The sequence below is a fragment of the Epinephelus fuscoguttatus genome, linkage group LG14 (genome assembly GCF_011397635.1).
Source record: "Epinephelus fuscoguttatus linkage group LG14, E.fuscoguttatus.final_Chr_v1".
Lineage (NCBI taxonomy): Eukaryota > Metazoa > Chordata > Actinopteri > Perciformes > Serranidae > Epinephelus > Epinephelus fuscoguttatus.
Window position 1 is genome coordinate 6,004,429 of NC_064765.1, and position 27,772 is coordinate 6,032,200.

At 40.7% G+C, this 27,772-nt stretch overlaps 1 protein-coding gene across 6 annotated transcripts in view; it reads left to right on the plus strand.

The window, feature by feature from the left end:
* klc1a (kinesin light chain 1a) overlaps window positions 1–27,772 on the plus strand; it is a 61,734-nt gene that overhangs the window by 17,627 nt on the left and 16,335 nt on the right. For 2 of the 6 annotated variants that reach the window (XM_049596709.1, XM_049596711.1), the window contains exons 5-13: window positions 1,439–1,667; window positions 2,891–2,978; window positions 7,639–7,740; window positions 13,367–13,540; window positions 14,842–14,941; window positions 15,245–15,297; window positions 16,023–16,090; window positions 17,437–17,545; window positions 18,924–19,058. In XM_049596709.1, the coding sequence (XP_049452666.1) occupies window positions 1,439–1,667; window positions 2,891–2,978; window positions 7,639–7,740; window positions 13,367–13,540; window positions 14,842–14,941; window positions 15,245–15,297; window positions 16,023–16,090; window positions 17,437–17,545; window positions 18,924–19,058 (1,058 nt within the window). Of the gene's footprint in view, window positions 1–1,438; window positions 1,668–2,890; window positions 2,979–4,907; window positions 4,961–7,638; window positions 7,741–13,366; window positions 13,541–14,841; window positions 14,942–15,244; window positions 15,298–16,022; window positions 16,091–17,436; window positions 17,546–18,923; window positions 19,086–23,945; window positions 27,265–27,772 lie in introns of those variants that run through there. The other 4 variants (XM_049596708.1, XM_049596710.1, XM_049596712.1 and 1 more) reach the window with 3 other exon arrangements.

The window sequence follows — 27,772 nt, forward strand, 5'->3', positions numbered from 1 at the left end:
GATGACTGGTACGAAGTTGCAGGCTTTAAACCCTGTGTGGGTGAGAACCCTTGCAGAATCGTAGAGGTCACGTGAGCTCTTAGTTTCAGAGTCATTAAGCTCACAACGTGAGTCGTTGACCCACCTGACCACCATGTGAGTCCTTCCCACCCACACAGGGTTTATAGCCTGCAACTTCGTACCAGTCATTTAGAACTGAAGAAGCTTCTTGGATGAGAGGCGAAACGTCTTCAAGAAACGCAAGCAAGTCCAGTTGCCTACGATATATCACAGTTTTTAACATTTTCAACATTTCATAGTCTAAATGATTAATGGATTAGAAAAACAATAGGAAGATTAATTGATACAAAAACAATTAAACATCCTTTGTACGTGTCAATAAAAACATATTATATTGTAGCTGTTGATAGATGCAAACACTGAGTATCAGTATGCCGTGTTGTTCAGTAGATGCTGTTGGACACATTTCTGCTATTTTTGTCCATTTTTGTTGTGCTGTCAACGTCTCATCGCTGTGAGCTGGTGTAGGAGGAGACAGGCTGCTGTGGTGTGAGTGGTTCTGGTGTCACAGGGTGTCGGGACACTTCACTGTGGACGATGTTTTTACTGCAGTGGGCGGTTCCCTCTCTAAACCCCACAGGCTCTTCAGAATAAATATAGAGCTGCCTGCCTTTTTAATAAGAAACCCAATCAGGTGGTTTCCTGACCTCTTGCTCACACACACATTCATACATTCTTACACACACACCCAGACTGACCGACAGACAGTCCGACGGCATGTCATGAGAGACATTCCTTGTCATGTCCTCCTGACCCTGTTAAACATGACCCACAGAAACCAGCACATTTGCTGTGCAGCGTAGCAGAATGAGGACATTGTTTATGTGTGAATAATCTTGTGTGTAGCCTTATGTTAACAGCCAGCCGGTGTTTGTTTGTTGTGGTTTCAGCTTTGACCCATTTGTAGGAACACGAATAATTAATGGTTTCAGAGGCTTCTTAAAATGAACCAGGAGGAAAGCTGTGTTATCTGAAATAAAGTCTGACTCCTACTCAAACAGATAATACAAAAGTCAACACAAAAAATGTTGATGAACTATTTTTGGGTAGTTTTTTTAAGCCTTCCAACCTCCCAGGCACAAGGATTTGAGGATTTCTTTGTTTTATGTGACCGTCAATTGAATATCTTTGGGTTCTGGACAGCTGATTGGACAACATAAGCATATCAAAGTTGTCATCTTGGGGTTTAGGAAAGTGTGAGTTTGTGGCATTTTAAAAATCACTAGTAGCACTGACCCTGTCTGTGATTTCTTGTCCTGTCATGGAACATTTCACAGTTTCATATGAGCAGAAATCAGACATTCTTAAGGGCTAAAAAATTATGTGATTATGAGATGTATGTCCTGAACTTTCCCCTCTCTTTCCTGTGTGTCTCCAGTCCAGCCGAGTCACGGCAGCGCTGCAGCAGCGGCTGCCCAGCAGGGAGGCTATGAGATCCCGGCCCGTCTGAGGACCCTCCACAACCTGGTGATCCAGTACGCCTCCCAGGGCAGGTACGAGGTGGCTGTGCCCCTCTGCAAACAGGCCCTGGAAGACCTGGAGAAGACCTCTGGACACGACCACCCAGACGTGGCCACCATGCTCAACATCCTCGCCCTTGTTTACAGGTTAGTCTATGAAATCTTTTATCTAGGTCTTGGTCCTTCTCATCCAGCGATCCAAGAGGCATATTTTATAGATTTTTAACATGTGGTAAGAGACTTTCTCTCTGTCAGGTTCCTGTGACAATATTCAACAGTCACAACTGCAGTCAGTGTTGGGACTAATATTCAGTGACTCTTCTGTTTCTTCCATCACACTGTTACCACCATGAAAACAAGTCTTTACCAGCTTATAAATCCTTAAAGTCCCGGGCCACTCTGACTATTTTACAAGCTTTCCCAGGATTTCAGAGCAGAGTAGAAGCCTGTTGGTGAATGCTGGGAGGATGTTTTTGTAGTTATCAATTAAAGGAATGTTTCTTAACCTTGTCACTGACATAGCACAATTTGGAAACTTTCAGATCCTTCAGAAATGCTTAATGCAAAAATAGCTTATTAGCAGATCTGGCAGTTTTTATAACATGACTGTCTAGGTGTCTAATAATAATGAGATGGAAGTCACCAACAGTGGCGTCCCACACTTAGTGGATAAAAGAGATTCTCAGTAATTTACAGCTTGAAAAGATGTGATGAACAATGAAAGGCTGTTTCAGAAAATTTCAAAAGATGTGTGGGCCAATCTTGTATTTATAAACACCTTCCCAGCTATCTCTGGGTAAGAAAAGAGGGCCTATACCAGACACAAATATGCGGTAATGGTTACATCATGTTGTCTTTTGCACCACTGTGGTATGTCCTTTAAAACATTTGGGTAACAACCCCCAAAGCCTCGTGTGACAGGCCTCTATAGGACCTCCAAATGACAGATGAACGCCTTTCTATGTCAGAAGTGGACCATAGCAAACATAGCAGACACAACCAAAGATTTACAGTACAGTAATAGAACAGGGGAAGTGTTAATTTCCCAACTCAAGAAAAGAGGAACAAAAGAATGACACAAGAGCTACAGGAGTTGGACCCATCTTTTTTTTTTCACTTCCACAAATCTTATCCATTGAATAGTGAGTGCAGTGAATAGTCAGGCATGAGGGAGTGGGTCGACTTGCTGTCAGCAGGCTGTTGCATTGACTGTGGGAACTGCCGCAAAGCTATTTGGACCATGTCACCTGAAAATAATGAGCTGTTAATGGAAATGTTAGAATAGTTTATGTGTCTTTTCTTTGTGTGCGTGTCTGTTCATCAGTGACAGTGTTTTTCTGTCTGACTCTGTTTGCTTGTGTCTGTTTCAGGGATCAGAACAAATACAAGGAGGCAGCCAACCTGCTGAATGATGCTCTGGCCATCAGGGAGAAGACTCTGGGCAGGGACCATCCAGCTGTGAGTACATCTGTCTGTGCATTACATCAAAGTTATTCAGCTGTGCCCTCTCTGTCTGGACAGTATTTTTATGACATTGCAGTTTTATATGAATCATAGAGACATGTTTGCTTATATCTCACTTCAACATTAATAGTTAAAAGGGTAGATACTCCTTAAAACAGCATGTATAAATACTTCAAAAATAAATGTATACCTAACAAAATAAACACAAATCATATTGTAACAACTTGATCAACCTGTACAGCATTAAACAGATAATTTAACATTTTTGGAAAGGCGTTTATTTGCTTTCTTGCTGAGGAGATTAACACTCATGTTTATGGTAACTATGGAGCTACAGCAAATAGATGCTTCACTTAGCTTAGCATAAAGACTAGTAACGGCTAACCTTGCTCTATCCAAAGCCTTTATTAGCATTTCCAAAAATCCCTTATTACCAAATTAATGAATCCAAAAAGCCCAGAAGATTAAAAATAGCAAGCTGAGGGGTTAAGTGCAGCAGCTGGTAGGCTGATTGTGTTCTTTTTGGCTAGAGCTAGGCTAGCTGTTTTCCCTTCTTTCTGGTTTCTATGCTGTGCTAAGCTAAGCTAACCAGCTGTTGGCAATAGTGCTGGATATTGGTACCTGATACCTTTAAGTTATTGGCTAAAATAACCCAGTCCCAAGTTGTATCGAAACATCCCCGGTCAAACAATACTTGCATTCGACCCTTTTTGTGCAAGGGGTCTGATCCTGGACCATCCGGACTCCCCGCCAGATCAGCAAGCTTTCTGTTGCTGCCGTCTCTGCAGCCTCCTGGCTAACAGTCAGTTCAAGCTCTGCCCAGTTAGCACAAGCTAACACAGCAGCAGCTGCAACTATCCAACACAGAGCCATTAAACGGTCCCAACAAAACTCACACCGACAACAAAATGGCTTGACTCTGTCATTAAACCCTCTCATAACCATTAGGTATTGACCTTCTCATCTCACTTTCGGCAAGAAAGCCAGAAAGTGTATTTCACAAAATGTTGAACAATTCCTTTGATATAAAGAGCTCTAACAATGGATTCCTGGGTGCAGTGTCATAAGCACTTTAACGTCTGGTAGTACAGTTAATGTAAAAAGAAAATTAGAGTTCTTTATCTGTTCAGTCTTCCATTGTTACCCTTTGCTCTTCAGTCTACACCTATTTTTGGCTGCTGCAGTGTCCCGGTTTCCCCCTCATGGGATCAATAAAATTCATTTAAAAATATTCTACCCTGCCTCCCTTCAGGTAACACATATAACAGCACTGACAGCCGTAATAACAGTGCAGCCAAAGTAGTGTTTGAATTACAGTTTTGTGGCATTTATCATTATTAGAGCCTCTGAAGCTTTGTGTGTGTTTCAGAGTTGTCAAAAGGTGCTCCTAGATGCAGCGTACTCCCAGGAAAAATATGTTTTATAAAAGTGTTATCTTAAACATCTGAAGCCTTTTGTAAATAACAGAAGTGGTTTACAGTCAGAAAATAAGGTTCAGGTGGGTATGCTGAGTGTAAGAAGGAAGGATCATTTCTCCATTTTAGATGTAGTTCTGGGGGCAGTTTTAGAATTCAAGAACAAGTCAAGAACAAAACTTCTAAACTGCTAATATAAAGTTTTAATGCTTTTCCAGTGGACGACAAAAGCACATGACACCCTACAGCCTCCTGGGAAATGCTGGCTGTGTTCAGGCCACCCATCTTATACATTTTTAATTACACCCCTCCCCACCCTAATTACATTTTCCCAAACACCCTTTAATGTGTTTGTTCAGGATTGCGACTGCAGTCCAGGATGATCACAGTCAACACAGTAGATTTCATAAATAATTGACTCGCTCCTGTTCTCAGACCCCATTAACCTCTGATAGTCAGTGTGCCTGTGAACATACAGCAGGGCGACTAACTGTGTTAACCCCAGCAGGCCTGTGTCTCCACTGTCTGGACCTCCATCACTCTCCACTTTGTGAAACTGAGGTTAGCCCTCTGCACTCCCACCTCTGTCCTCTCATCCTGTCACCAGGCCTTGATCCTTCTTTCCACAAGGAAGTGATTTTTGTCATCAGAAAATCAGAGTTTTGGCAACAATATCGGCAGTTACCTGTTACACTGATTCCTCTCAACATATTTGTCATTTTGAATCCATCGCTTTGCCTCTTGGTCTCTTCCTTCTGTAGTATTTCCAATCTTCTAAATCTTTGTCTCTTCTTCTCTTTACCCTATTTTAAATGTTCACTATTGAGAACTTGCTCCAAATTTATGAGAGCCAGGTATTCATTAAGAAACATGATTTTGAATTCTGCTTAATGATGCCTGAATCAGGTTTGAACTCCGCCGGTTATGCATGTACCAACACACCTACATCATGTTTACCTAAGAGCTTGGGTGGTCTGGGGCTCTGCCAGTTGAATGGCATGTCAAGGTTTGGCCTTGGCGTGGTGACTCCTGTCTATGAAAACTTGATCCAGGTAAAGAGCCCAAGCTAGCGTGAAAGGTGGATCGGTTATTAAACTAAGATCCTGGATAGGCTGTAGTCTTGCAGGGGAACATATGGAAATGGTTAAGAGCCCCCAGCTGAGTTCAGCTGTGTCCCCAGAGACGAGAGGGTCACAGACAAGGAGTCTGTGATTGTGGTTTCTTCCTACGCATCAAACAGCACTTTGAAATATCTCGTGAGTGGGCTCCTCCTGAAGAGAGAGCTGCCTAGGGACTCTGTATCTGCTGGGTGATGACAGGGAAACTTGGCAAACGGGGGAGAACAAACCTGGACCTGATCTGATTTTGGACATGTAAACTAATTTTAGACGTAGCAAACACTACATTTAAACACAGGGTAGCTCAGTGTCTCTCAATCATTATTGTTTGCTGGAGCTGACTGAAATACTCCCTCTGCTGTGACTCCACCTGTGCATGAAAAATGTTCAGCTGCATTCAAGTCAATAAGCCTTGCATTTTTATGCCTCTGCGCGGGCGATAGTCGTGGCCAGAGGCATTGCATTTTCAGGTGGTCCGTCCGTCGATCCATCCCATTCTTGTCAACACAATATGTCAGGAATGCCCAGAGGGAATTTCTTCAAATTTGGCACAAATGTCCACTTGGACTCAACTATGAACTGATTAAATTTTGGTGGTCAAGGTTAGTGTGACCTGAAAAACAACCTAACTCAAGCATTCAGACGCTGGTCATGACAAAATTTCACACAATGACATTTGGTCAGATCCGGAAGATGCATGTGAAGCGTTCATGTTTTCACAGACATGGATGTAAACTGTAAGAGAAACTTGACTGGTTTGTGGAGGAATACAGCATGTGTGAGTGAAAGAACAGATATACCTCATTACATCTCTCTACACCAGCCATGTCATGTCTCAGGCTTTATGCTGACCAGAATTGTCCTTTTCAAATATATTGATTGTGTATTGGACCGTAAATGGTTTCAATGGGCATTTAAGCTCACAACCGTACTTTATTGAATGAACATGTCAAGCAGCTTGTTCAAACCAGGTGCAGGATGAGGACCAGGTTTATTTTAATGTATGCAAAGCAGGATTTTCCTAAAACAAAACAAAACAAAAAAAACAATGTATAGACTCATACAGAAGTAAACCCTCTCTGTCATCACTTATGACCCACTAGAGGTGTGTGACAAGGGCATGTACCCCCACAGGGTGCCAGACCCTAAGCAGCAAGCGTCCAAGAGACACCACGCTACAAAAAACACAAATATAGCAAAGCGAAACGCCAAATGAGAGTGAATCTGAGGTTGACTTTCACTTTCTCTGGCGAGCATATTACCAACCCTAACCAACAATCCTGCATAGTATACCTTTAACCATAGTCAGTCTGTGTCTTGAGGAAATAATGTAATAAGGCACACTCTAAGTGTCTTACTTGAGAAATCTTTCCTGGACGCCCTGCAGCACTGTCACAGACAAACAGAACCACGGACTACGGGTTGAAAAAATAGGGGAATAGTTCATAAGAACACCTCAGGCTAAAGATCGATTCATCAACTTTGCAGCAGAATCATATGATTTGCAGCAGTGCGTCTCAGACACTTGAAAACAAGATCTTTTTCTTCTCTGGTGTTCGTGAGCTGCCATGAATAATCCTCATCTTTTAGAGCAATTGCTTGTAAACTATTATAAATCATGCTGAGGAAAAAAGTCAAATTAAGGAATAATGTAGCGGAAAAAGTTAGAAAAAGAGTGCAGTAGCTTTCTCCTTCTGCCTTCCGTCCCTCTCTTCCTGTTACACTCCCTTCCCTCTATCAGAGCTCCACTCCTGTATGAGCTCCCCCTCCTCCAATCACTTCACCCCTCTGCCCTCCCTCCTTCCTTGTCTCCCATTCTGCCCACATGGTCACAGAGCATGTCTAAATCAGAGATCAGAGGTGACCTCCAGGCGCCTCTGTAGTCCCCCTCCTCCTGAGTGCACAAGATTCATGAAACATCTGATTGGGATCAAATTACAGCCCCATCATAATCACTTCCTGTTTCCGCATGTCTTCCTCCTTGTTAATTACTCTCTCACCAGATCAATGGCACTTTGCTGCTGTGGCGGAGCCTTGCGGTTGCACTTGGGTGAAGATGATTGAGTCTCATTACCAGCCATGAATACAGTGAAATAATAAATGTGTTTGTGTTCCTGTCAGGTCGCCGCCACCCTCAATAACCTGGCTGTCCTCTATGGGAAGAGAGGAAAGTACAAGGAAGCAGAGCCTCTGTGCAAGAGAGCGCTGGAGATCAGAGAAAAGGTGGGTCAAAGGTCATCCAGCACCATGACAAAACTGATTCAGAGAAAGTTAAACAAATGAGAGGAGAGCCAACTAAGCTGAGATCGTACTTGCAGCCAACAGATGGTCAGTTTTTCTTCTTCACCAGGCTTAAAACTCAGACGTTTACTTTCACTTCACTTTCAGACAAACTCCGTGTCCTACTTGGGAACAGAAACAGAGTCAAACACTAAGCACTGAATATTTCACTCAAGATGTCTCCCATGAGTCACTGGATTTAAAGGCAGCAGAATGAAGGACAAACACTCGCCGTTGCATTTTAGCGGTTTACAGTGATAGCTGTGACAGATTTAACACTCGAAATTCTTACTTATTTTTTTAAACAAAGGGTCGAACATTTCACACAGAAGTAAACAAAAGCAACTTCTCATCTCTAGCTGACGGGTAAACTGACAACTCTAGCTCAGTTTATCAGCGGTAGTTAGCTAGCATGTGCTAATGCCAGTACTCAAACTCCACGAGTTGGTTTAAAACTGTCTCTTGGTGTTTTTTTTTTTAATGTTCAAAGTGGATGTCCTTTTCAATTTTACAATTTGTGCAGTGTAAAACACCCTGTGTCCATCGACCCTTGCTTGGATAAGAATAGGTTTTTCGTGATGACTACTTTTTGTAGACAATATATTGTTCTATAAATAATTGCGATAAATGATGTTGTCATTTTAAGACAATTTTATGCCACTGATGTAATGGTAATATGTTAGCATATTGATGTAAGTAAATCATTTCAAAGAGCAATAAACTTTCAATTCATTGCAGTCTCAGAACCTATCGGCTATCATCTGACTAAGATAATGCCCCTGGGAGCAACGGACAATATCTTGGGGGTTCTGGTGTAGCAAACTCAAAAATATATATACAGTAAGGGAAATCGTCATCAGACAGTAGCCAGTGGGTTTTAAGACTGCATTTCCCCCAATGCATTCTGCCTCTCCACATGATCTGTTTACCTGCCATTCAAACGTGTTTGGTCAAGACTGCAAACAGAAACTAGAACACTTCTGATACCAAGATCTTACCTCGTCGCCTACGGATTCTGCATACATGTGCAGACAGATAGAGATTTGGAATTGGTATGTGGGGAAAAAAACTATCCTAAACAAATAAAAGATAAATAACCAGTAATGACAGCAAACATGTCTCAGCATAGTTGTTTTGTTCTGTTCATTAGGCTCAGGCGCTGTTGGGTGTTGCACCTAAGTTTTGTAATGGAAGGAAAAACCCAGCTGTTCATTCTGGTGTCTTGTTGGCTAAAATGTTGGTGACACTCTCATGTAAACAAATATGCATGTAAACACACCGTCAATATTGTACAATTTATGGACATGACCTTAAAAATTTTAGCTGACCGCGATAAGTTTAATGGGAAAAAAACTGCAAGAAACTTAAGGCAGAGCAGCTCTCCAAACTCTGCTATTGAGGTTGATTTGAATATTTTTTTCTTTTGTCTGACCAAATGATTAAGAAACACAAGTTCTCTGTTTCTTAACTGATGTTCTGAGTACTGAAATTTCACATTAAGTGACTCACATTGTTCTCCCTTGACTCATTCCTGCTCATCTCCCTTCGCTTTGTATCGTTCTAAGATGTGTATCATGGGACAGCCTGTATATCTCCGAGGAGATTATCAGTATTTTGTCTGACCTCTAGTTTGGTGCTTACGAAGGTGCTGCTCAGCAATCCTGAAAGTGCAGAAAACATTTTTGTACTCACTGCTCTGTATCTGTCCTCAGCTCTTGCCTTTGAACAAAACCCTCCTTCCCTCTCCTTCTCGCTCCTCTGAGAATAAGACGTCAGCTTTGGTTAAGCTGAGCGATTCCATTTTTTTTTCTTATGCTACTTAAAGTCGGATGATAATGCTCCTGCTTAAGCTGAAAGATTTGAGTTTTTCTTGCGCAGGCATGTGGCTGCTGCAGAGTTGCTGAATTGGAGGGATTCGTTCTTCCTGCAGTTTTGCCTTTTTATAGAAGCTCGGGAAAGCTCAGCTTCTAAGTGAGTTTGGTGGGTATCGGGGACAATGAGGTGCTGAAGATATAAACTGGAATAGAAGCTTTTGACTATTCAGTTAGTTTGTTTGAGAGGAAATGAAAACATTTTGATGCTGAATCCAGTATGATTTCTGGATGAATAGTCCTGATCTGATGCTGTATTGAACAGTCGCCATAGTGCTCCTCATGCAGTCCAAGAAAGGTTCACACGATGATGTTTTCAACTATAGTGCCACTATAAATGCGGCTTAACCTATGGTAACAAACTGTACTGTGCACCATGAATATCCTATAAGAGCATCTGTTAATAAAAACAAATCTTTAAAAAAAAACAAAACTATAGTGCCGCTAAACTAAACTGTCTGTTAAATGAACAAGTCCTGTGATGTTTTATTTTTTTATTTTGACTCAGTTCTCTCCACATTGTCCTGCTGCTCCAAAGTCTCACTAGAGCGCCAAATGTGGATTAATGTGCTGCTGAAAATAGTCTTCAACAAATGCACTATTTTCTCCAGTCTGACTTTCTGTGAGTAATTTTTGATGACAACTACAGTGACCAGCTGTTTAAGGAAATCACTGAGCCTTTTTTATACTGACATTATTGACCTGTTAAAGATTTATATCATGAGTAGGAACCAGTGGGCTCAGGGCTGAGGCCACATCCACATTAATACATTCTCATTTAAAAACAGCATTTTGAAATGAAAACTATTTCCGTTACCCTGAAGTGTTTTAATATTATTTCTAAAATGATTTTCATCCATGCAAGCACGCTTGAAAATGTAGATTACGTGACTATTTAAAGTCTCCGTCTAAGGAGTTACATAATGCTGGAGTAGTGTGGACACTCGATGTAAATGTAGCAGTAGTTACTCATTTTAAAACGAAAGCATATCAGTGTAGATGTGGCCTGAGTGACACAGACAGGCTGTGGAAGTTGGAAAGCATCAAGAGATAATGCTTGTTGATTTTGGTCTTTTTATTAGATCAGTTGACATTAACAGAAGTATATAATATTGCCGGCCGTATCCTTAAAATACAACAAAAGAATAAAAATCTGCCTCAAGATCTGTGAAGAATAGAAGCAAAGTTCTCTAATGAAAATTAGCAGAAGTTGAAATATCCAACATTGGTTATCTTTTCTGAACAGCTTATCAAAGTTCCCCTCAAACTTGAAGCACTAAACAAGTGAAGTCAGTTTAATGGAGCAGAGAACCTGACTATTGTGTAACTGCAAGTTTTCTTTTCTGCTCAAATGTCCTTGAATAAGAAAGTGAAGCCCTATTCACTGCTGTATGTCTTTGCACTGACGTCTTTGTTGAAATGTGTACGTCAGAGGAACAGAAACAATCCCAGAATTTCTCAGAAATCCCCACATACAGTAAACATTTGGGTACAACAGATTGAGTCAGCACTCTGTCAGTAGAGGCTCTCCAGCCTTATTTTAGACGAAGGTAATGTTTCAAAGAGCTTCCTAGAAACCACCTCAGACTGCAGCACTTCTGGTATTTGAAGGCATGGCATCCATCAATAAACACGATCAATTCCTCAGCGACCCAGACCTCGCCGCCGCGCGTGGCTTATGGCAATCCTTTTCCAGCTAACGATGTTTACAGGAGAGCTGTCAGATGTGTTAGGCTGCGGAGGAGGAGGCGTGGGAGGCCCGGGACTGAGAGAATACTGTAGGTAAATAGCTCTGCATCATCCTGTGGATCACAGACACCGAGAGGCTGTCAGTCTCCAACAGGGAGGAAGATGATCCTGTGAGGGTTTGATCTCAGACCTCCTACACGTTCACACCGCAATAATCTGAAGCCTGAAATCCCCCCAAGGAAAAAACAACAAGCTACTTGGTTTACCTCTCATCTCTGATACTCTTTAACTTTTCACACCGATTGCTTTTCTTTCTCTATGTGTCCTCTGCCTTCCCTTTGTTCACGTCCCTCTTTACCCAGAGTTTTTAATGATGTAATTTCTCAGTGCAATAACCAGCAGAGTACGAGTTCTCTGACTTAATGTTCTTTTCTCTTTAACATTCCCTCCTCATTCATCCCCTTTGAAAACGGAAGAGATTCGAAGTCTCAGCTCATCTCCTCTTCTTTCCCTCTCTACTCCGCATTTTTCGTCCTCCGTCTCTCTCTGATCTCCCTCTCATCGCTGGACAGTCAGACTCAGATAAAACCCTCACTGCCACCTTGTCTTTAATGATCCTCCTGCATTTCTTTCACGCTTGCTACACTCGCCTGCAATGGCGTTAAGCCTCCTCAGCACACAGGAAAAGCTTACACTGCTCTCATATCTGCAACAATTTAACCACAGCCACTTTGGCGTAATTTTTTTCATGATGGTTCAGCTTCTTTTGATTGAGATTTATTTACTCTAGACCACCAATTGTGGTATGAAATATGACCCAAGACAGCAATACAAAGGTAAACCACCACAATAGATCATTAGCACAAGCTGAGTCATTTAAAGAGAGGCAGAACATTACTCAAAAAAGCATCTAGTATATTGTCCTGATTTATCTGTCTGCAATAATATAATTTTAAACATGGACAGGTGGTTTACAAATATAGGAATATATGATATTCATCCCCCAGATGGTTGTCATTACATAAATTACAGAACCTTTTATTCCTTTCCAAACCTTTGTATCTTCCTGTTATTTTAGGGATTCTGCTAAACATGAAGATTATAAATAGTCTGGGCTTTGGCTCTGTGCAGAGAGAGGGATATTGTTTACTGTGATAAATGCCGTGCTTTGCTCTGCTATGTCTGTCTGCTGTACTCAGCTTTTATTTAATCAAGCAGGTCAGTAGTCTACAGGTCAAAGTCTTTCAGGAAACATCTCTGTAGTTTAGAAAGCAGGTTATATTGAAATAAGAGCGCCAGCTACTGATTTAATTCCCAATTTGGTGACCCAAATTTATGTGTCTTAAGTAGCATACATTATGCAAAATGTGGCACACTGCTCTTGGGAGATTTTTATGTGTCTCATGTTAGATTCTGGCTTAATTTCAAAATGAGCAACTGTAGCAGTAAGTACAAGGGTTAGCGCAACCTGGCGAGAGATGTAACAAATGTTCCCGATGGCTAACAGATTTCCAGACAGCTTTATCTTCCAGAAAATCCAAAATTACGACACTAAATATTTAGGATTCACACTGGGTTACACATTTGAACCCGCAGGATGACGCTGGGGGAATTCAGAGAATGAAGTAAAAGAATCATTGACTAGTTTTTAGTGAATTCTAAAGTTTTCCATCCACTTGTGAATTAGGTATATTAGCTGATAGTCCTGAACAATTATCACCTCTGTCAGTTCACAAAAATGTTCCGGTGTTTGCCCTTGGAGGCTGAAAATTGGTACAGAGGTCACAGCTTTTGCAAACTGTGCTGGTTTTAGAAATGAGTGAAACTGCGAAAATAACTGGGTACCAGCTACAGCCAGAGATTCACAGGCACCTGGTGGCTACAGACTGGTGGTAATTTCTCACCCTTAATAAGAGCTGTCGACCAAATGGCCCCAATGTGAGACACAGATTGTCCTCTAAAACTCAGACTGTTGTTTTAACCTCCCTCTCCACTTGCTTCTGTCCCAGGTGCTGGGGAAGGACCACCCAGATGTGGCCAAGCAGCTCAACAACCTGGCCCTGCTGTGTCAGAACCAGGGCAAGTACGAGGAGGTGGAGTACTACTACATGAGAGCGCTGGAGATCTACCAGACCAAACTGGGCCCCGACGACCCCAACGTGGCCAAGACTAAGAACAACCTGGTGAGAAGGGTGGAGGCGGAGCTGGGCCAGTATTTCACTGACGGATGAAAGCTGCTTTAGTCAGTTATGAGTATTTTAGTGTATTAATAACAAAAATAAAGGCTAAATGGTGTTCTACAGTTCATGCTGAACTTTAAACTGTGTTTCCTTAGTGATGAAGTGTAGTCCTACTGTATGTTAGTACCACTTTGTGTTCTCAGTCAAGAGTTTAGTCTCTTAAGAAAGCTATAACTGCGACAGTATGGCAACATTTTGTATTTAAAGCTGACGGAAGCGGTGTGCACAGCTGATCGTATGTGGTTTGTTTGTATAGCATAACAAAGAGTGCGTATTTATTGGATTCAATGTCGGCAGAGAGCATCCAATGAGACACTTTAGTCAGATGCTAGCTCGCTGTTAAAATACATTATCATCATGGTCCACTCAGGAGTAACTGCTGAGTCAAGTGTGACACCTGGTGATATAATTTGGTACACTGGCCCGGTGTTTGGCTTCATATCAAACCGATTTGAAAATGTATACACCGGCATAACCTCAGTTAACTTTCAAATTAAAAGAAACACTTAAGAAATGAAGCCAGCAAAATTCATCTCTGCGTCTTCATGAAATATGTGGTGCTAGAAAGTAACTTAGAGACTAGCCATAGTGGGTGCATTAGCATCAGCAATGCTAGCCCAAGTCAGTCCTCAGAGCTTCTTTCAGTTTTGTCTGCAGTGTGCTCTTTACTCCCCTCCTGGCGTGTTGTTCTCAAGCTTGCACATACAGTAGTTTCATTTAATAAAGTTTTCCTGAAGGAGGGAAAAACTCCCCGAGCTAGTTATCAGGCTAAACTCTGCAACTAGCTCGGCCGCTAACAGGACAATACGTTCCCACAGTTGATTCAAAGACACATCTGTGTAGCAGTTTATACTTCATAGAAGTTGAGGGTGCAGCTCAGTTAATAAGCTACGATAGCTCCTTTGTTTTGGGCTCTACAGCTCTCTGTTCCCTCTAAAGGTCAGCACTGTCACAACGGCATATCAGAGTTTGAATTATGCTCGACACAAGAATAGCGCAGATTTACTTCATCCTTGTGAGTGAATTCACTTATCGTAGCAGTACCATTTCAATTTATCATTTTGGCTCTGAAATCTTGTTTTAAACACTGGTATGTTTAGACAAGAATGACCTGTTTTGCTTACTGAAATGCTGATCTTAATTATTTTTCTCAGTGTAACATGTCAGATAATCTCTGACTTAGTTTAGGACCCATTGTTCAGTGTCACGCTGACTCTTAACGCTTGTTTTTTTGTGCTCCTCAGGCATCCTGTTACCTGAAGCAGGGCAAGTTCAAGCAGGCTGAAACTCTGTATAAAGAAATCCTCACCCGCGCTCATGAGAGGGAGTTTGGCTCTGTCGATGGTACGACATGTGGCTCGAAATAAACACACACACACACACACTTACATTTTGGACATTTCCACCAGTATCCTCTCATCCACACACAAACAAGTCTGTGCTTCTCTGACAGCCCCTGCTGCTCTCCTCCTCTAATGTAAAGGTTAATATTTTCAGGCTGCTGTTAACATTTTGGTAGCTGTAAACAAAAAGGACCTTTCAGCTGAAAAATAAAAACCCTACTTCTCAAAACTCGTCCTCTCTCCTGCTGTTTTATCTCGGCGAATGTCTTTGCTGATTCACCTCTTCCTGTGTGTTTCTCTGCAGATGAGAACAAACCAATATGGATGCATGCTGAGGAGAGAGAGGAACAAAGCAAGGTAAGTAAAATCTGTCTTGGTAAAATCTTTCCCACTTTACATTGCAACTGCTGAACAACAGTTTCCCTCAGTATGAGTAGAGTTTTATTCTATCTTGTATAATTCTAGCGATTTGTTTGTCACATACACACATTTTAATGATTACGTGTTTTAATATTAACCCTGTAGTTTTTTTAAAAAGTCACATGTAACAGTAAAAGACTCCGACACATTCAGTCGCTAACCACATTTAATTTTTGCGTCTATTAACACCAGTATTGCATCAGGTCAAATGGACACATTGAGAACAACATACTAAGTCACACAGATGGCAGCATTAAACTGCTGTGACAGTTTTATGATCTATTTAAGATGGAAGAGGAAGGACTGACTTAACAAAGAGTTGGATTAGCAGATTTAGTCTCTGTAATAACCACCCAGTGCTGATGGCGTGAGTCCCCGAGTTTATTTCCGTCATGCTTTAAAGGGTTTCAGGGAAGGAATCCTGACTCAACTGTAATCCCACCACTAAACACCCCCTCATGGTATCTTTGATGGCATTAAAAAAAAAGAAGCGTTTAGTTTTCAAATGGGTTAATTTTCATCCTTTTAATGTGTGAGTCGCTTCATTACTCAGTTCATGGGTCTGCACTTCTTATCCAGACTTAAAATGTTCATATAAGTACATGTAGGTTTCCTTGAAGCAGTTTTGTCGTAAACTGATGAACCTGACTTCTGTGTCGTAGGGGAAACAGAAGGACGGCTCACCCTTTGGAGAATATGGAGGCTGGTACAAAGCCTGCAAAGTCGACAGGTCAGTTTGTGTGATGAATTCAGTGTTTGAGCAGAAAACAAAGGATTGTAAATGTATTCAAATGTGTCTGTGCAACAGCAGGTTCATAAATGATTAAAGCAGCACACTGCTCTGTTCACAGCAGGAGTTTCTCAAACAGTTGGTCTGTGTCTCATAATTTGTGGACCAGTGGTTCCTAATGTCTCTTGTCTGTGACACTTTAAAACAAAGTAATGTTTACTTTCAACCCCTCATTCTTTGTTGTATATGACGGCTAATTGTGACCAGTTGAACCAAAACATGACCTTTTCCTTGACATTGTTTTTAGAGGCCTGAAGAGGTGAAATCATTCAGAAATTTGATATAAAAATTGTTTTATCTGGGTCCTTTCATCTTTTGACCACTCAGACTGACCCAATGTGATGTATTACGCTTTGAAATTATTGTGGTTTGCCCAGGACAACAGGGTTCCTGCAGGTCCTTAAAAAGTGTTAAAAGGCATTGAAATTGAAAGGCATTGAAAACTCGCCAACAACTGGGTATTTTCCCAAAAAGTCACGTTATGTTACAATAAACATTAGGCTAAATTGTCCCTAACCTGAAGTAATAGATGTTGTTTTCTGTTTTTTTATTTCTTGTATTTTAGTGATTGTAAAATTGGTCTTACATTTCATTGCGAGTGGCATTAAAAGAGTCTTAAATGTAACACCTCTTCACTAGGAACCCTCTACAAACAAATTACTACTGACAAAAACACTCCATCCTGCTGGTCTGGGATCAGATCTTAATAAAGAATCAAATTTATTTATTTTTATTTTGTATTTGCTTTTATTTAATCCATGTTTAAACAGGTTTGTATGATTGAGATCAACAATCTTTTTTTCAAGGGAAATATTAGAGCCCCTTCACACAATGACAAGAACCAACTGATTTTATCATCCTTGTATTTTTGTACTTATGAGAGCTTTAAAATCAGGCAGAGACCAGTTCACATTGTGTCAACTCTTTTTGAAGGTGATTCCAAGTGAGAGGAGCAGAGCACATAAAAGCTTTCTTTCCCAGCTCAGTCTGTGCTCTAGGAACAGACAACAAAACTAAGTCTTGAGATCTCAGACTGTAGCTACAGTCAGATCTCTGTTATGTTATTTACTATGGATTTTTGGTTTTTTTTTTTTTTTTACAAAGACATATTTGAGTTAAAAAGAAGAAGCCTCTATGTGACATTGTTTTGCTGCTGTATCTAAACAAATTTGAAGAACAAAAAAACTGAGTTCAGTATTAGATATTAAATATTGTCATCTCTAAATAAGTGAAAATACTCCTCTTTCTCCAAAATGATTCATGAACTCTTCCTCCTTGTTTCGCAGCCCCACAGTGACCACCACCCTGAAGAACCTGGGCGCCCTCTACAGGCGGCAGGGCAAGTTCGAGGCGGCTGAGACTCTGGAGGAAGCTGCCATGCGTTCCAGAAAGCAGGTGTGGTCTCTGGATGGTGTGACTAGTAACGCAGGATTCCTCACTGCAGTTAAGACGTCACTGTCAGTGTTAAAACTGCAGGGACAGAGGCAGAGGAAGCGGGTCAGCACGGCATTTATGGCAGACTAAAAGGCAGAAAATTTTCTGTCTAGTGTAAAATTAGGGATGAGATGATAAACTGTGGATGCTGGGAAGCCTTTTAAACTGCCTCTGATGGCGTGTTACTTATGAGACCTAATGGGGTCTCCTGTGGAGATGAGACGCGAGAGGCCGTGGAGGAGCCCCGCAGCTTTTATACTGAATTTACTTCCAGGATTTAATGTCGAGTATCTCTCAGCTGGGAAGTAACACATGATACTCAAATTAAACTGGATTCCTGTGGTGCAGATACAGTTACAGCTGGAGAGAGCGATTAGATTCTGGTAATCAAATTATAGATACCTGCATGCTGCCTATTTTTAAATCAAATCGACATTTAGGGTTGTGTTAAAGTTTGGAGACACTAAGAACATGTGTCTGGTCACACAAGCAGATATTGCAGGTCATTTTTTCCTAAATATTTTGCATCATCATTTACCTGTGTACAGTGCACATATAGTATTTAATTTAAGCAGCAGATAATGTGATCATGCCGTAGAAATGTGGGCAGCTTCTACAAATATTTATGCACTTTGTAAGAGGAAGCTATCATAAGTACATTTTGACATTAAAAACCAAAATTAGAATGCCTTTTTAGAGATTCAGTACATTTTCAAAATTCATGAGGAGGAAGCTGTTAATGAAGTTAAAAGAACAAACATTTAGATTCAGACAGCGTCACCGTTCTACAATTTGTTGTCCCGTCGGTTTGTGTTTTTCCCCTCGTGAATAATTAATTCCTCAGACAGGCTCAAAGGAAACAGTGTTTGCATCCGTCTGCACTGTGGTGTAACACTACCATCGTCCAGCTTTAATTATGCCAGAGGCTGCTTCACTTTGCCAACTTGTTCCTGAAGAGAAATCCCACATAATTTCTTTTCAGATAAGCATTTTTTTTTATATAAAAACTTGAGGTCTGCCTCCGCTCAAATATGTGTTTTGCTTATTGTTCTGTCACTTGGATGTCTCAGTTTTACAGTTACGTTACAATCCGTTCACCCTTTGGTGTGTGCGTGCCAGGGCCGGGTTCAGTGCAGCAGGTGGTAGAAGTCTATAGCTTTAATATTAATTGGATTGGATGAACTGGCACTTGTTCCTGTCAGCTGCACAGCGCCCATGTGTATGTGTCAATATGCTGAAGCTGCAGGTGGCGGAGGTGCTCAGCCTTTGCATTTAATTGGATTATTTGAATTGGCATTTATTGCTGCCTGGCATATATGTGTGTCTCTGTGTTTATCAGGGTCTGGACAATGTGCATAAGCAGCGCGTGGCGGAGGTCCTGAGCGAGCCAGAGGCCCGCGAGAAGCAGCGAAGCCGCGAGAGCTTGACCTCTGACACGGTGAAGTACGAGAGCGGGCCGGACGGTGGCGAGGAAGTGAGTATGAGCGTGGAGTGGAACGGGGTAAGTACAGTACACAGCCCTCGACACGTTACTGAGAGTCTTCAGACATGTTTGTATGATAGACAGCCTGTTTCTTTCTGGACAGAAGCCACATGCGAAGAAATCAAAGCTGATAAACATGAGTCTTTGTTGAAATAGATTTATGACTTATATATACTGCTAGTACAAAAAGATTTCAGTGCTCCCCCAGCAACAATGTGGAAACTTATCAGTCGTAGTGAATCATCATAAGGTAGAGGTCACGGCAAGTTGGTTTGTAGCAGAATATTTTGTCTAAGAACTTTACTTCATTATCTTTGTTTTGGTGACGTTGATGCCAATAAAACGGGCATATTTTCAAACAACAGCAGGACAGTTTGTCAAGATGCAGAAGAAAAGTAGACGTGTATTAATACAATCTGAAAGATCAGTAAACAACCACAAACTCATGTTATATTTTCATTAAAAAGAGAAACACCTGCACACTGACTCCAAACCACACATTTCTCCAAACTGTTTTCGTTGTCTATTTAAATAAATTTGTGGTTTGTTTTCAGCGTGCAGGTGTCACTCTTCCATTAATCCTTATTCCAACTGCAGAACATGTAAACTGCATGTAACTATGTTCTCTCTGCTGTTTTTCGAGGGGTTAACATTCACATTCATGTGTTAATTAGAAAACCAAAGGAGGCGTAGGAGACCTGTTTAATTTTTTTGCTTTTTCGCTGACTGTTGAACCAAAGAGAACCCAACAGTGTGATTTCACCTTTAATGTACCTAAAGTTAAAAGCTGAACCCAATAGTGCCCCAGTGTGTGATTTTTAGATAGCGTGCCAGCACTCTGGAAGCCAGAGAGGTCATGTTACATTATATGTAACAGAACAGCATTGGCGTCTAGTGTCAATTTACACAGACGTTGATTCGGCTCTGTTGCTACCTCTGCTGCTGGCTTAACGTCGAACAATGATGCCCCCAGTTCCATGTTTGTTTGCTCTATACATAAAATTCAGCACAGAACAACTGTGCAACATTACCACCTTGAACAGGCTGTATAAAAGGGGGTCAAGCTCAGTATGTCAGGCCAAAGAATGGTAAAGGTCAAAGTTCGACTGTAAAGTGAAGAGCTCATACAAGACCTAAAAGTTTAGTTTCAAAATCTGTTTTGCAATATTCTTAATCCTTAATATTTAGTGTCTCCTTTGTGTTTGACAAATGACTCGTAAAAGGTGAAATCCTCCTTATTTTATCTACTGGATACTAAAATAATGTCATGATACTGGAATTTCTTACCTTGACACAATACCTAGACAAATACCATTTTTTGTACTGACATCGGAGGAACACAAGTTAAAAAAATTATTGAAAGATAAATATAACAAGGCTATAACATGACAACTTTTCTTTTCTTGGTTAGAGGCACATAACAGCAGAACAACAGTATTAGATGTTGATTAAGATGTTGATGTTTTTAACATTTTAGTAACATGCATAGATGAGTATTCATCATTATATGATAAATATGTAAATGTTTATCAGGGTTTCAGTGGTTTCTGTCCAGACAGATTCTTTGAGGTTGATACTTGACTCAGTTAATCACAGTTATTCTCACCAGAAACATCTCACACCTTAAAAAACAGTAGTAAAAAGATCATTTTGTGCTGTGCTACACTGATCATGCTGATTGACTGTCAGAATTACTCTGCTGCAGTAGCTATTGCTTGTACCTCACTGTCACACTCACTTAGATTAATAAGTAAGAAGCTGCTCTGGGCTGGATCTTAAATCTCTGACAGTAGATTCCTGTGCTTTGGTCGTAGTGTTTTACATCCACATAGTGCTTTGATCATAACAAACCACTAAACTCTTTCTGTAGAGCTTCCCCAACTAACTCTGACTCTTAAAAATCTGCCTCCACAGCAGTAAAGCCCCTCTGGTTACACATGTTGACAACACCCACCTAACTCCCTCTGCTGCAGAGCCACATTTCTAACTGAGCGGGTACATTTACAGTATCTGCAGTGTTGTCCCAGCCTCTGGTGACTGCAGAGGCAAGAACATGTAGATGTAAAGTCTCTGTAGGCTGCTCACCAGCTTATTTCTGCTGCTGCCGCTGCTCACATAGCAACAGTAGTCATAGCGCCCTGAACAACCAATCAGCATCTCCTCCCGTACCGCTGGCTGTGGCTCTGGGAGGTTTGGTGTGAGACACATCAGTGTCCTGTCAGTTATTAGCATACAGCCTCCTGCAGACAGTCTCACATCAGCGGCTGATCTCTGGACCTATTTATATCAGGAAGCAACCTGTCGTATCTGGAAAGAGCTTTAGCTGGAAGTACATTTTATTAATGCTGCTTTTGTTTTGCCCTCATTCATCCAACAGTGAATTAATTTACGGCTGATTTGTCACCATAGATTCAACAAGAATAACAACAAGAAGCTGAAAATTTATTGATCCCTGGAGGGAAATGAATAATTATGGCAGCACAAGAAGACGACCAGAGGGGTAGATGGGAACAGGAAACAGACATGTAAATAAACAACATGTAAATACAGATAACAGGACGTTAGAACACTGTGTACAGTATGTAATTCAGATTAAAGTGGCATAGATTCGCATAACAGCATAAGTACATTGTACTGTCACTGTACATTGCAGTTTTCTAGTAATACTGATTATATTAACTTACATTCGAGGGGTAAAAACATTGTATTTGAGGTATTTTTACCCTCCACTGCTCTCCTGCAGCTGTCAGACCACATTGTTGCCTTTCACCTTGTCACATAAACCATCACTTCCACTTCAGCTCTCTCCACAGGCGGGCGTGAAAACCACTCTCTTCTCACTTTATTATAAATAAGTCCTCTGAGATGCGACATGACTCATCAGTGTGTTCACCTGACTCAACATGGGCTCTGTACTGTACTCTTTTCTGTGATGTTTGTGATCCGTGTCCACTGTGTTTGTGTGTATCTCTGCTGTGCATCTGTGTGATGAGCTGCTGCCTGACCATGTCAAGTGTGATTTATTTATTGTGTTTTCAATCTTTACTTTCCCTTGCTTGCTTCGTCAGCATGTTAGCAGCCAGAGAGGAAGGAGAGGTTTTTTAATGGGTGTTAAGGGAGGCTGCAAGCTAAAGCCTGCTTGGTATTTAGATATAATTGGCTCATTGTAAGGTAACTAAAACACTTACTATAAACTTAATGAAAACATAAATCTGAAACACAATAAATGCAGATCATTGTCAAGCTGGCTTTCGTGAAATACATTTAACCAGGCTCCAACGTGCTGTAATCTATAATAAGTTTATTATAATCATCACAGATGTGCTGTTTTCTTTATATTTACATTTAAGGCATTCAGCTTATCTTTTTTTTCAGTCATTTAGATTATTTTTCTGAGCAAAAATGCCCAAAAATACACAGTTTCTAGCTTTTTAAAATGTTTTCTGACATCTTTAGTCCGAACAGTTAGTCTGTTAATTTGGGAAATAATTGGCACGTTAATTGATGATGATATAATCATTAATTGCGGCCTTACTTAGTTCCTTTGTGGCCTGTAACACAAGCAACCCACAGAAAGAAATGTGTATGAATATATGAAGTCATCAAAAATGAAAAGTACGATATGACATCTGGCTGCTGTCATGCATGTCCTGCCTGCATCCCCTCTGTGTGGTTTATGTTGTGGTGATCTAACTTAACCTGGTTCTACTGTGCTAACAAATGTTCCAGATACACAGACACAGTATCTCTCCCCCACGTTAAACTGTGCAAAAGCTCCACCTGGTGGCAAACTCCCTCAGTAACATCACCGTGGACTTCAGTTTTATGCAAGTCACAGAAAAAACTAATCACAGTCTGATGCCTTGTTATGTTGGTAATAGTATTTATCTGTGTCTAAAGAAGTAGCCAGGCACTTAAACAGCTGGATTTGAAAAGGAAAAGGACAATAGAGGCTGTCAGATCTTAAATTATGAGAAGAGAGTTTAGTTTCTGTCCAGGTGGCTGTTGTTGTAAACCAGTTTATAGGAATATCTTTGGTGGTTTCTGTTACTTCTCCACCCTGTCAGAAGCTGTTCGATGGCTGCACATTAACACCTTGAGGTTCATTCAGTCAGCGGAGACCTTTGCTCAGATGTCACTGAAGCAGAAAGCAGGAGGTGTGAATGGTGTCTGGACAGTGCTGATAATAACTCGTCCTCCATCCTTCAAAACCAGTCAGTTCCTCTCTCAGTTTGTTTTGTGTTTCTGGGTTTGGGAGCTTTTTAACAAGTCAGTGGGCGAGACCCGAGGCCATTTGGACTGGCCCGTGGAAAATGGCTGACGGCCTCAGAGAAGCCAGAATACTAGAGTTCTGGGTGTGTTTGTTTTTAGCAGAAACTTCAGGAGGTTGGAACTGACATAGAAAAGATATAGATAGAATATTAATTATTATATTGTTATTATTTATTATTATTAAAACATTTAAAATACACCACATCAGTCTGTGCCAGATTTTAGCCTAGTCTCATCAGCACCATTAATCCAAGGAAATAAGCGTCTTTAATAATGATTGTTTATATAGTTCATATCGCACAGCTCTACTGTCCATCAGTCAGAATCATGTCATCACTTACCATGTACTGGACAGCCTTCAAAAACAACTGCTCTGATGCTTTAGCTCTGGAGCTGTTGCACAAGCAGGTAGAGAGACACTGTGTCTGATCTGAGAGCTTGATAACCTTGTCAGTGTCTTTAATCTGTTTCCCTTCTTCTCTTCCTCTGCTGCTCTGTTTCCATCCCTAAACTGCCCCTTTTCAAACTTTATCTCATCTCTGTTTCTTTTGTTTCTCTCTTCCACTGTTTCCTTCTCTCTCTCTCCCTGCTCCGTCTGACCGGCAGGCATAACTCCAGATGCCTTGTAATGGTTCTAAAAAAAACTTGTCTTCTGCATGACGGACGCCTCACCTCACCTCGCCTCAACCCCTTCAGCTTTGCAGTTTTCTTCAGCTCTGACTCCCCCCCTCTCTCTCTCCTCCACCACCTCCGGGTGTTCTGGTGGGGATTCTTCACGCCGGGTCGAGCCAGAGCGATAATGTTGCTTTTAAATCCTCCTCTCTGCTGGGTTCTGGGGGGGAAATGTGGAGACAGCTTGTGTGTCTAAATCCAAACTTCTGCTTCCTACTTGTCTTGAAGCATTGTGTGTGTATCAGCTGTGGGTGGCGGAGGGCCGGGGTGATGTTTCTTTATGGCGACATTAAACTCTTCTCATGTTGTTTCTGCTGTCCTTTAACAGTAGCCTCTGCTTCTCTTCTTCCTCTCTTTCTGTCACTCTCCGGTGTCTTTAAACTGTACTTTCATATTGGCTGTAGACTCATTTAGTAGGTTGTTGGGGGTGATTGTGTGGGGATTGACACTTGTCCTCTCAGCTGTCCTTTAAAGCATAACTCTCTCCATTTTGACCTGAACTTTCAAACTCCCCCTTAATCATTACAGTTGTGACCAGAGCAACACCTGGTGCTGTCTCAGAACTTGACTCTGTAAGAATAGGTTTGAAAAATGTGATTGGACGAGAACCAAAAATAAATCCCAAAAGCACCAAATTGTTTCTGTTTCAACATATAAATAGTTTAGAGAAACTTGGATAGAAAAATTATTAGATTATTTTATTTCAGGCCTTTTCAGCTGTTTTTTAAAAGCTAATCTGGCTGCTGCTTCAGCATTGCGTGATGTGTTACATTTAGAACATAGTCGATCAAAAGATTATTGATGAATCGTATCGGTCCGTTTTAACGCAAAAATGCCAAAAGCCAAAAGTTTTTCTCTGACAAGTAGTAGTGATCACTTGATATAAATTAATAGATATTAAAGTGTACCCGGTTCGGCCTTTCTGCTGCTGTTGTTAGTAAAATGCTAAATACTACAAATTGCTCGTTGGATTAAAAACATTAAAAGGAGATTATTCACAACATTTGTTAGTTCAGAATTTTAATATTAAACTGAACACAAAAGGCGCCAATAAAAAAATAAAGATACCTCCTTTCAAGTCACTCACAAAATCCCTGAGTGCAACATCTCAGTCTTTTATGATGTGTTAATCTCACAAGTTGACATCCTGATGACGAATAAAGAAATGGTATGTTGTGCAGCTCTGCTTACATGTGATGTTTTTCTTTGTCATTTATGACTATAAACTGAATATCTCAGATAAAACCAACAATTTGAATAAGTCATCTTGAGCTTTGATAATTTATTACTGTAAGTGTGTAACTATATTGTGGCATTTGTAGACAAAACAATATATTGATTAATAAAGAAAAAAGAAAGGAACATTAATTAAACTAGTTGCAGCCCTTATATAATGTATAAAGATAGATGTTCATAATGTCATAGGCACACTACACTGTAGTGCTGCCCCTTGAAAGTCGGAGATTCAAATCGTCAGTCAGAGACCCCTCAGTGAGCAGCGTACTTCTTCCCTGTGCTTAGAAGTAATGAATTTAGAGGTGAATTGAGCTCCCTGGGTAGAGCACGTGCCCCATGATAGGCTCAATTCTTTGCATCTGACCTGCGGCCCTTTGCTGCATGTCGTCCCCCGTCTTTCTCCCATCTGTCCGATCTAAAATCAAAACACCCAAAAAGTAGTCTTACAAAGAAAGGAGCCGAATTTACAGCTCACAGCAACTTAATAAGATACAGTTTCTGGCTTTTGTTTGATATCTCAATTTGTCATTTGCACAGTTAGCTTCTGAACCTTGAAACTCTTTATAGAAAAAAGGAACAAATAGTCAAATATTGGTGTTAGAGCAAGTATTTGAGCCAACTGGCATAATGAGTCGGGTACAGCTTCAAAATTAGTTTATTTCAGGCCTTAGAGGATGTTTTTTCAATGCTATCTTTGCAGTTGCTTCAGCTGTTAGAGAAATGTGCAAATGTCAAACTTAAACAATGAGTCGATTGACTGACAGATAATCAATGAATCATATCAGTCAGTCTTCAAGCAAAAATGCCAGAAACTCAATAGATTCCAGTTTACCACATGTGAGGATTTTTTTTCTTTGTCTTTTATGACGGTAATTAAATATCTCAGATAAAACCGACAATTTGAATATGTCATCTTGGGCTTTGATAAATCATAACTGTTATTGTATAAGTATATCATGGCATTTTTAAACAAAGTAATACATTAAATAATCAAAATAATTGTTAGTTGCAGCCCTTATGTTATTGATTAAATGTCTATAATATCATAACAATAGGCCGAATTAATGTGCATGATTAAACAGAAAATAGGAATAAATACCAGTTAGAAAATTAATATTTTACCCAAAGCAGAGGGTGTTAAAAATACTTTAAAATAGTTTCTGCATGCACATTGAGTCCTTTAGTTATCCACACACTTGACCACAAATTTATTAGACTAAGGAAGGAAAAGTTTCGACTTTGCTGAATCTTATCAGGCAGTGATTAACACGACTTAAATTAATTACATCCTGTCATGGCCAACTGATCAAACATAAAATACGCTGAGTCTTTATCAGATACATTCCAGGTGTGAAATGGTCAGAGTTAAAGCTTTGAACTCTCCGTCTTTCTTTCCGTGGAGGTGAGAGTGGAGTTTCATTTTCATTCAGTTTAAATCAGCATTTACACCTAGGCTTCATCAGTGGTGACTCGAAACTCATCGTGATTCTTAACATGCTGTAAATAACATCAGCGTAACTCGTCAGCATGATCGAGAAGCACCGTCGGTTGTGGCTCTGTTAGTCATTAGTTCTGTCACTCTGTGCTCTGTGTCATCTGTGCGCGATGATGTCAGACCAAGCTAACGTTGTGATGTCAGCGAGAGGACACGTTAAAGGGAACAGGATTCATGCACGATGTGTTGAAACTTAACAGATAAAGTTTGTCTGATTGATATAAAACTGAATCTTTTGGCCTGAACATGGTGCATCCAGCCTGTTGACCCTCTGTATATCTCTGTATATAGATGTCAGGGTGGGTGGAGGTGATGGTGGCGGTGGTGGGGGGGTGCAGAGGGTTTGCTGTAAACAAGCAATGTTGCATTTGTTGGAAACGTGGGAATTGAAATGGTCTCCTCGTCTCTGTTCTGGGCTTCTTGCTAATAATCTTTCTGCGTGTCCTTCCTGTCCTGTTTGTGCATCTTACAGTTTGTCTTTCTTAACTTCTAATAAAACCTAAACTCTTTGCTCACCTGAAACCTGTGCCTGTCGCCTCTTTGTGTGTTCCCTCTCTTCTCTGTGTGTGCGCGCCTTCATAACTGAGTGAGCTCTAAACATTAATAACACCTCACAGCAGCAGCAGCAGCAGCAGCACTCTCAATACTGAAACTACTTTAAACTAACCTTGGGAGCTGGGAGATCTCTGCGTCACCAGGTCTTTGTTGGCTTCAGAAACAATAACTTCACAGTTTTCAATGAACTAGTGGAATAAATGTTTATCAGGTGTCAACAAAGGAAGAGTGAAAATAATCCTCCAGAAGCTCACAGAGTTGGTCAATGTCAGAATTTATTACATCCTCTCTTTACCTCGAGGTAATCTTAATTTATTACAGATCAGACATTGGTTAATTTGAGACTGAAAGTTAATTCAGATAAACTCAAGTCAGTTTTATTTATGTAGCCCAACATCACAAATCTCAAAAAGACGAGCTTTTCACTGTTGACCTCAGAAACTGATTAAAACAAATTTTAGATTTAGTTTAGTTT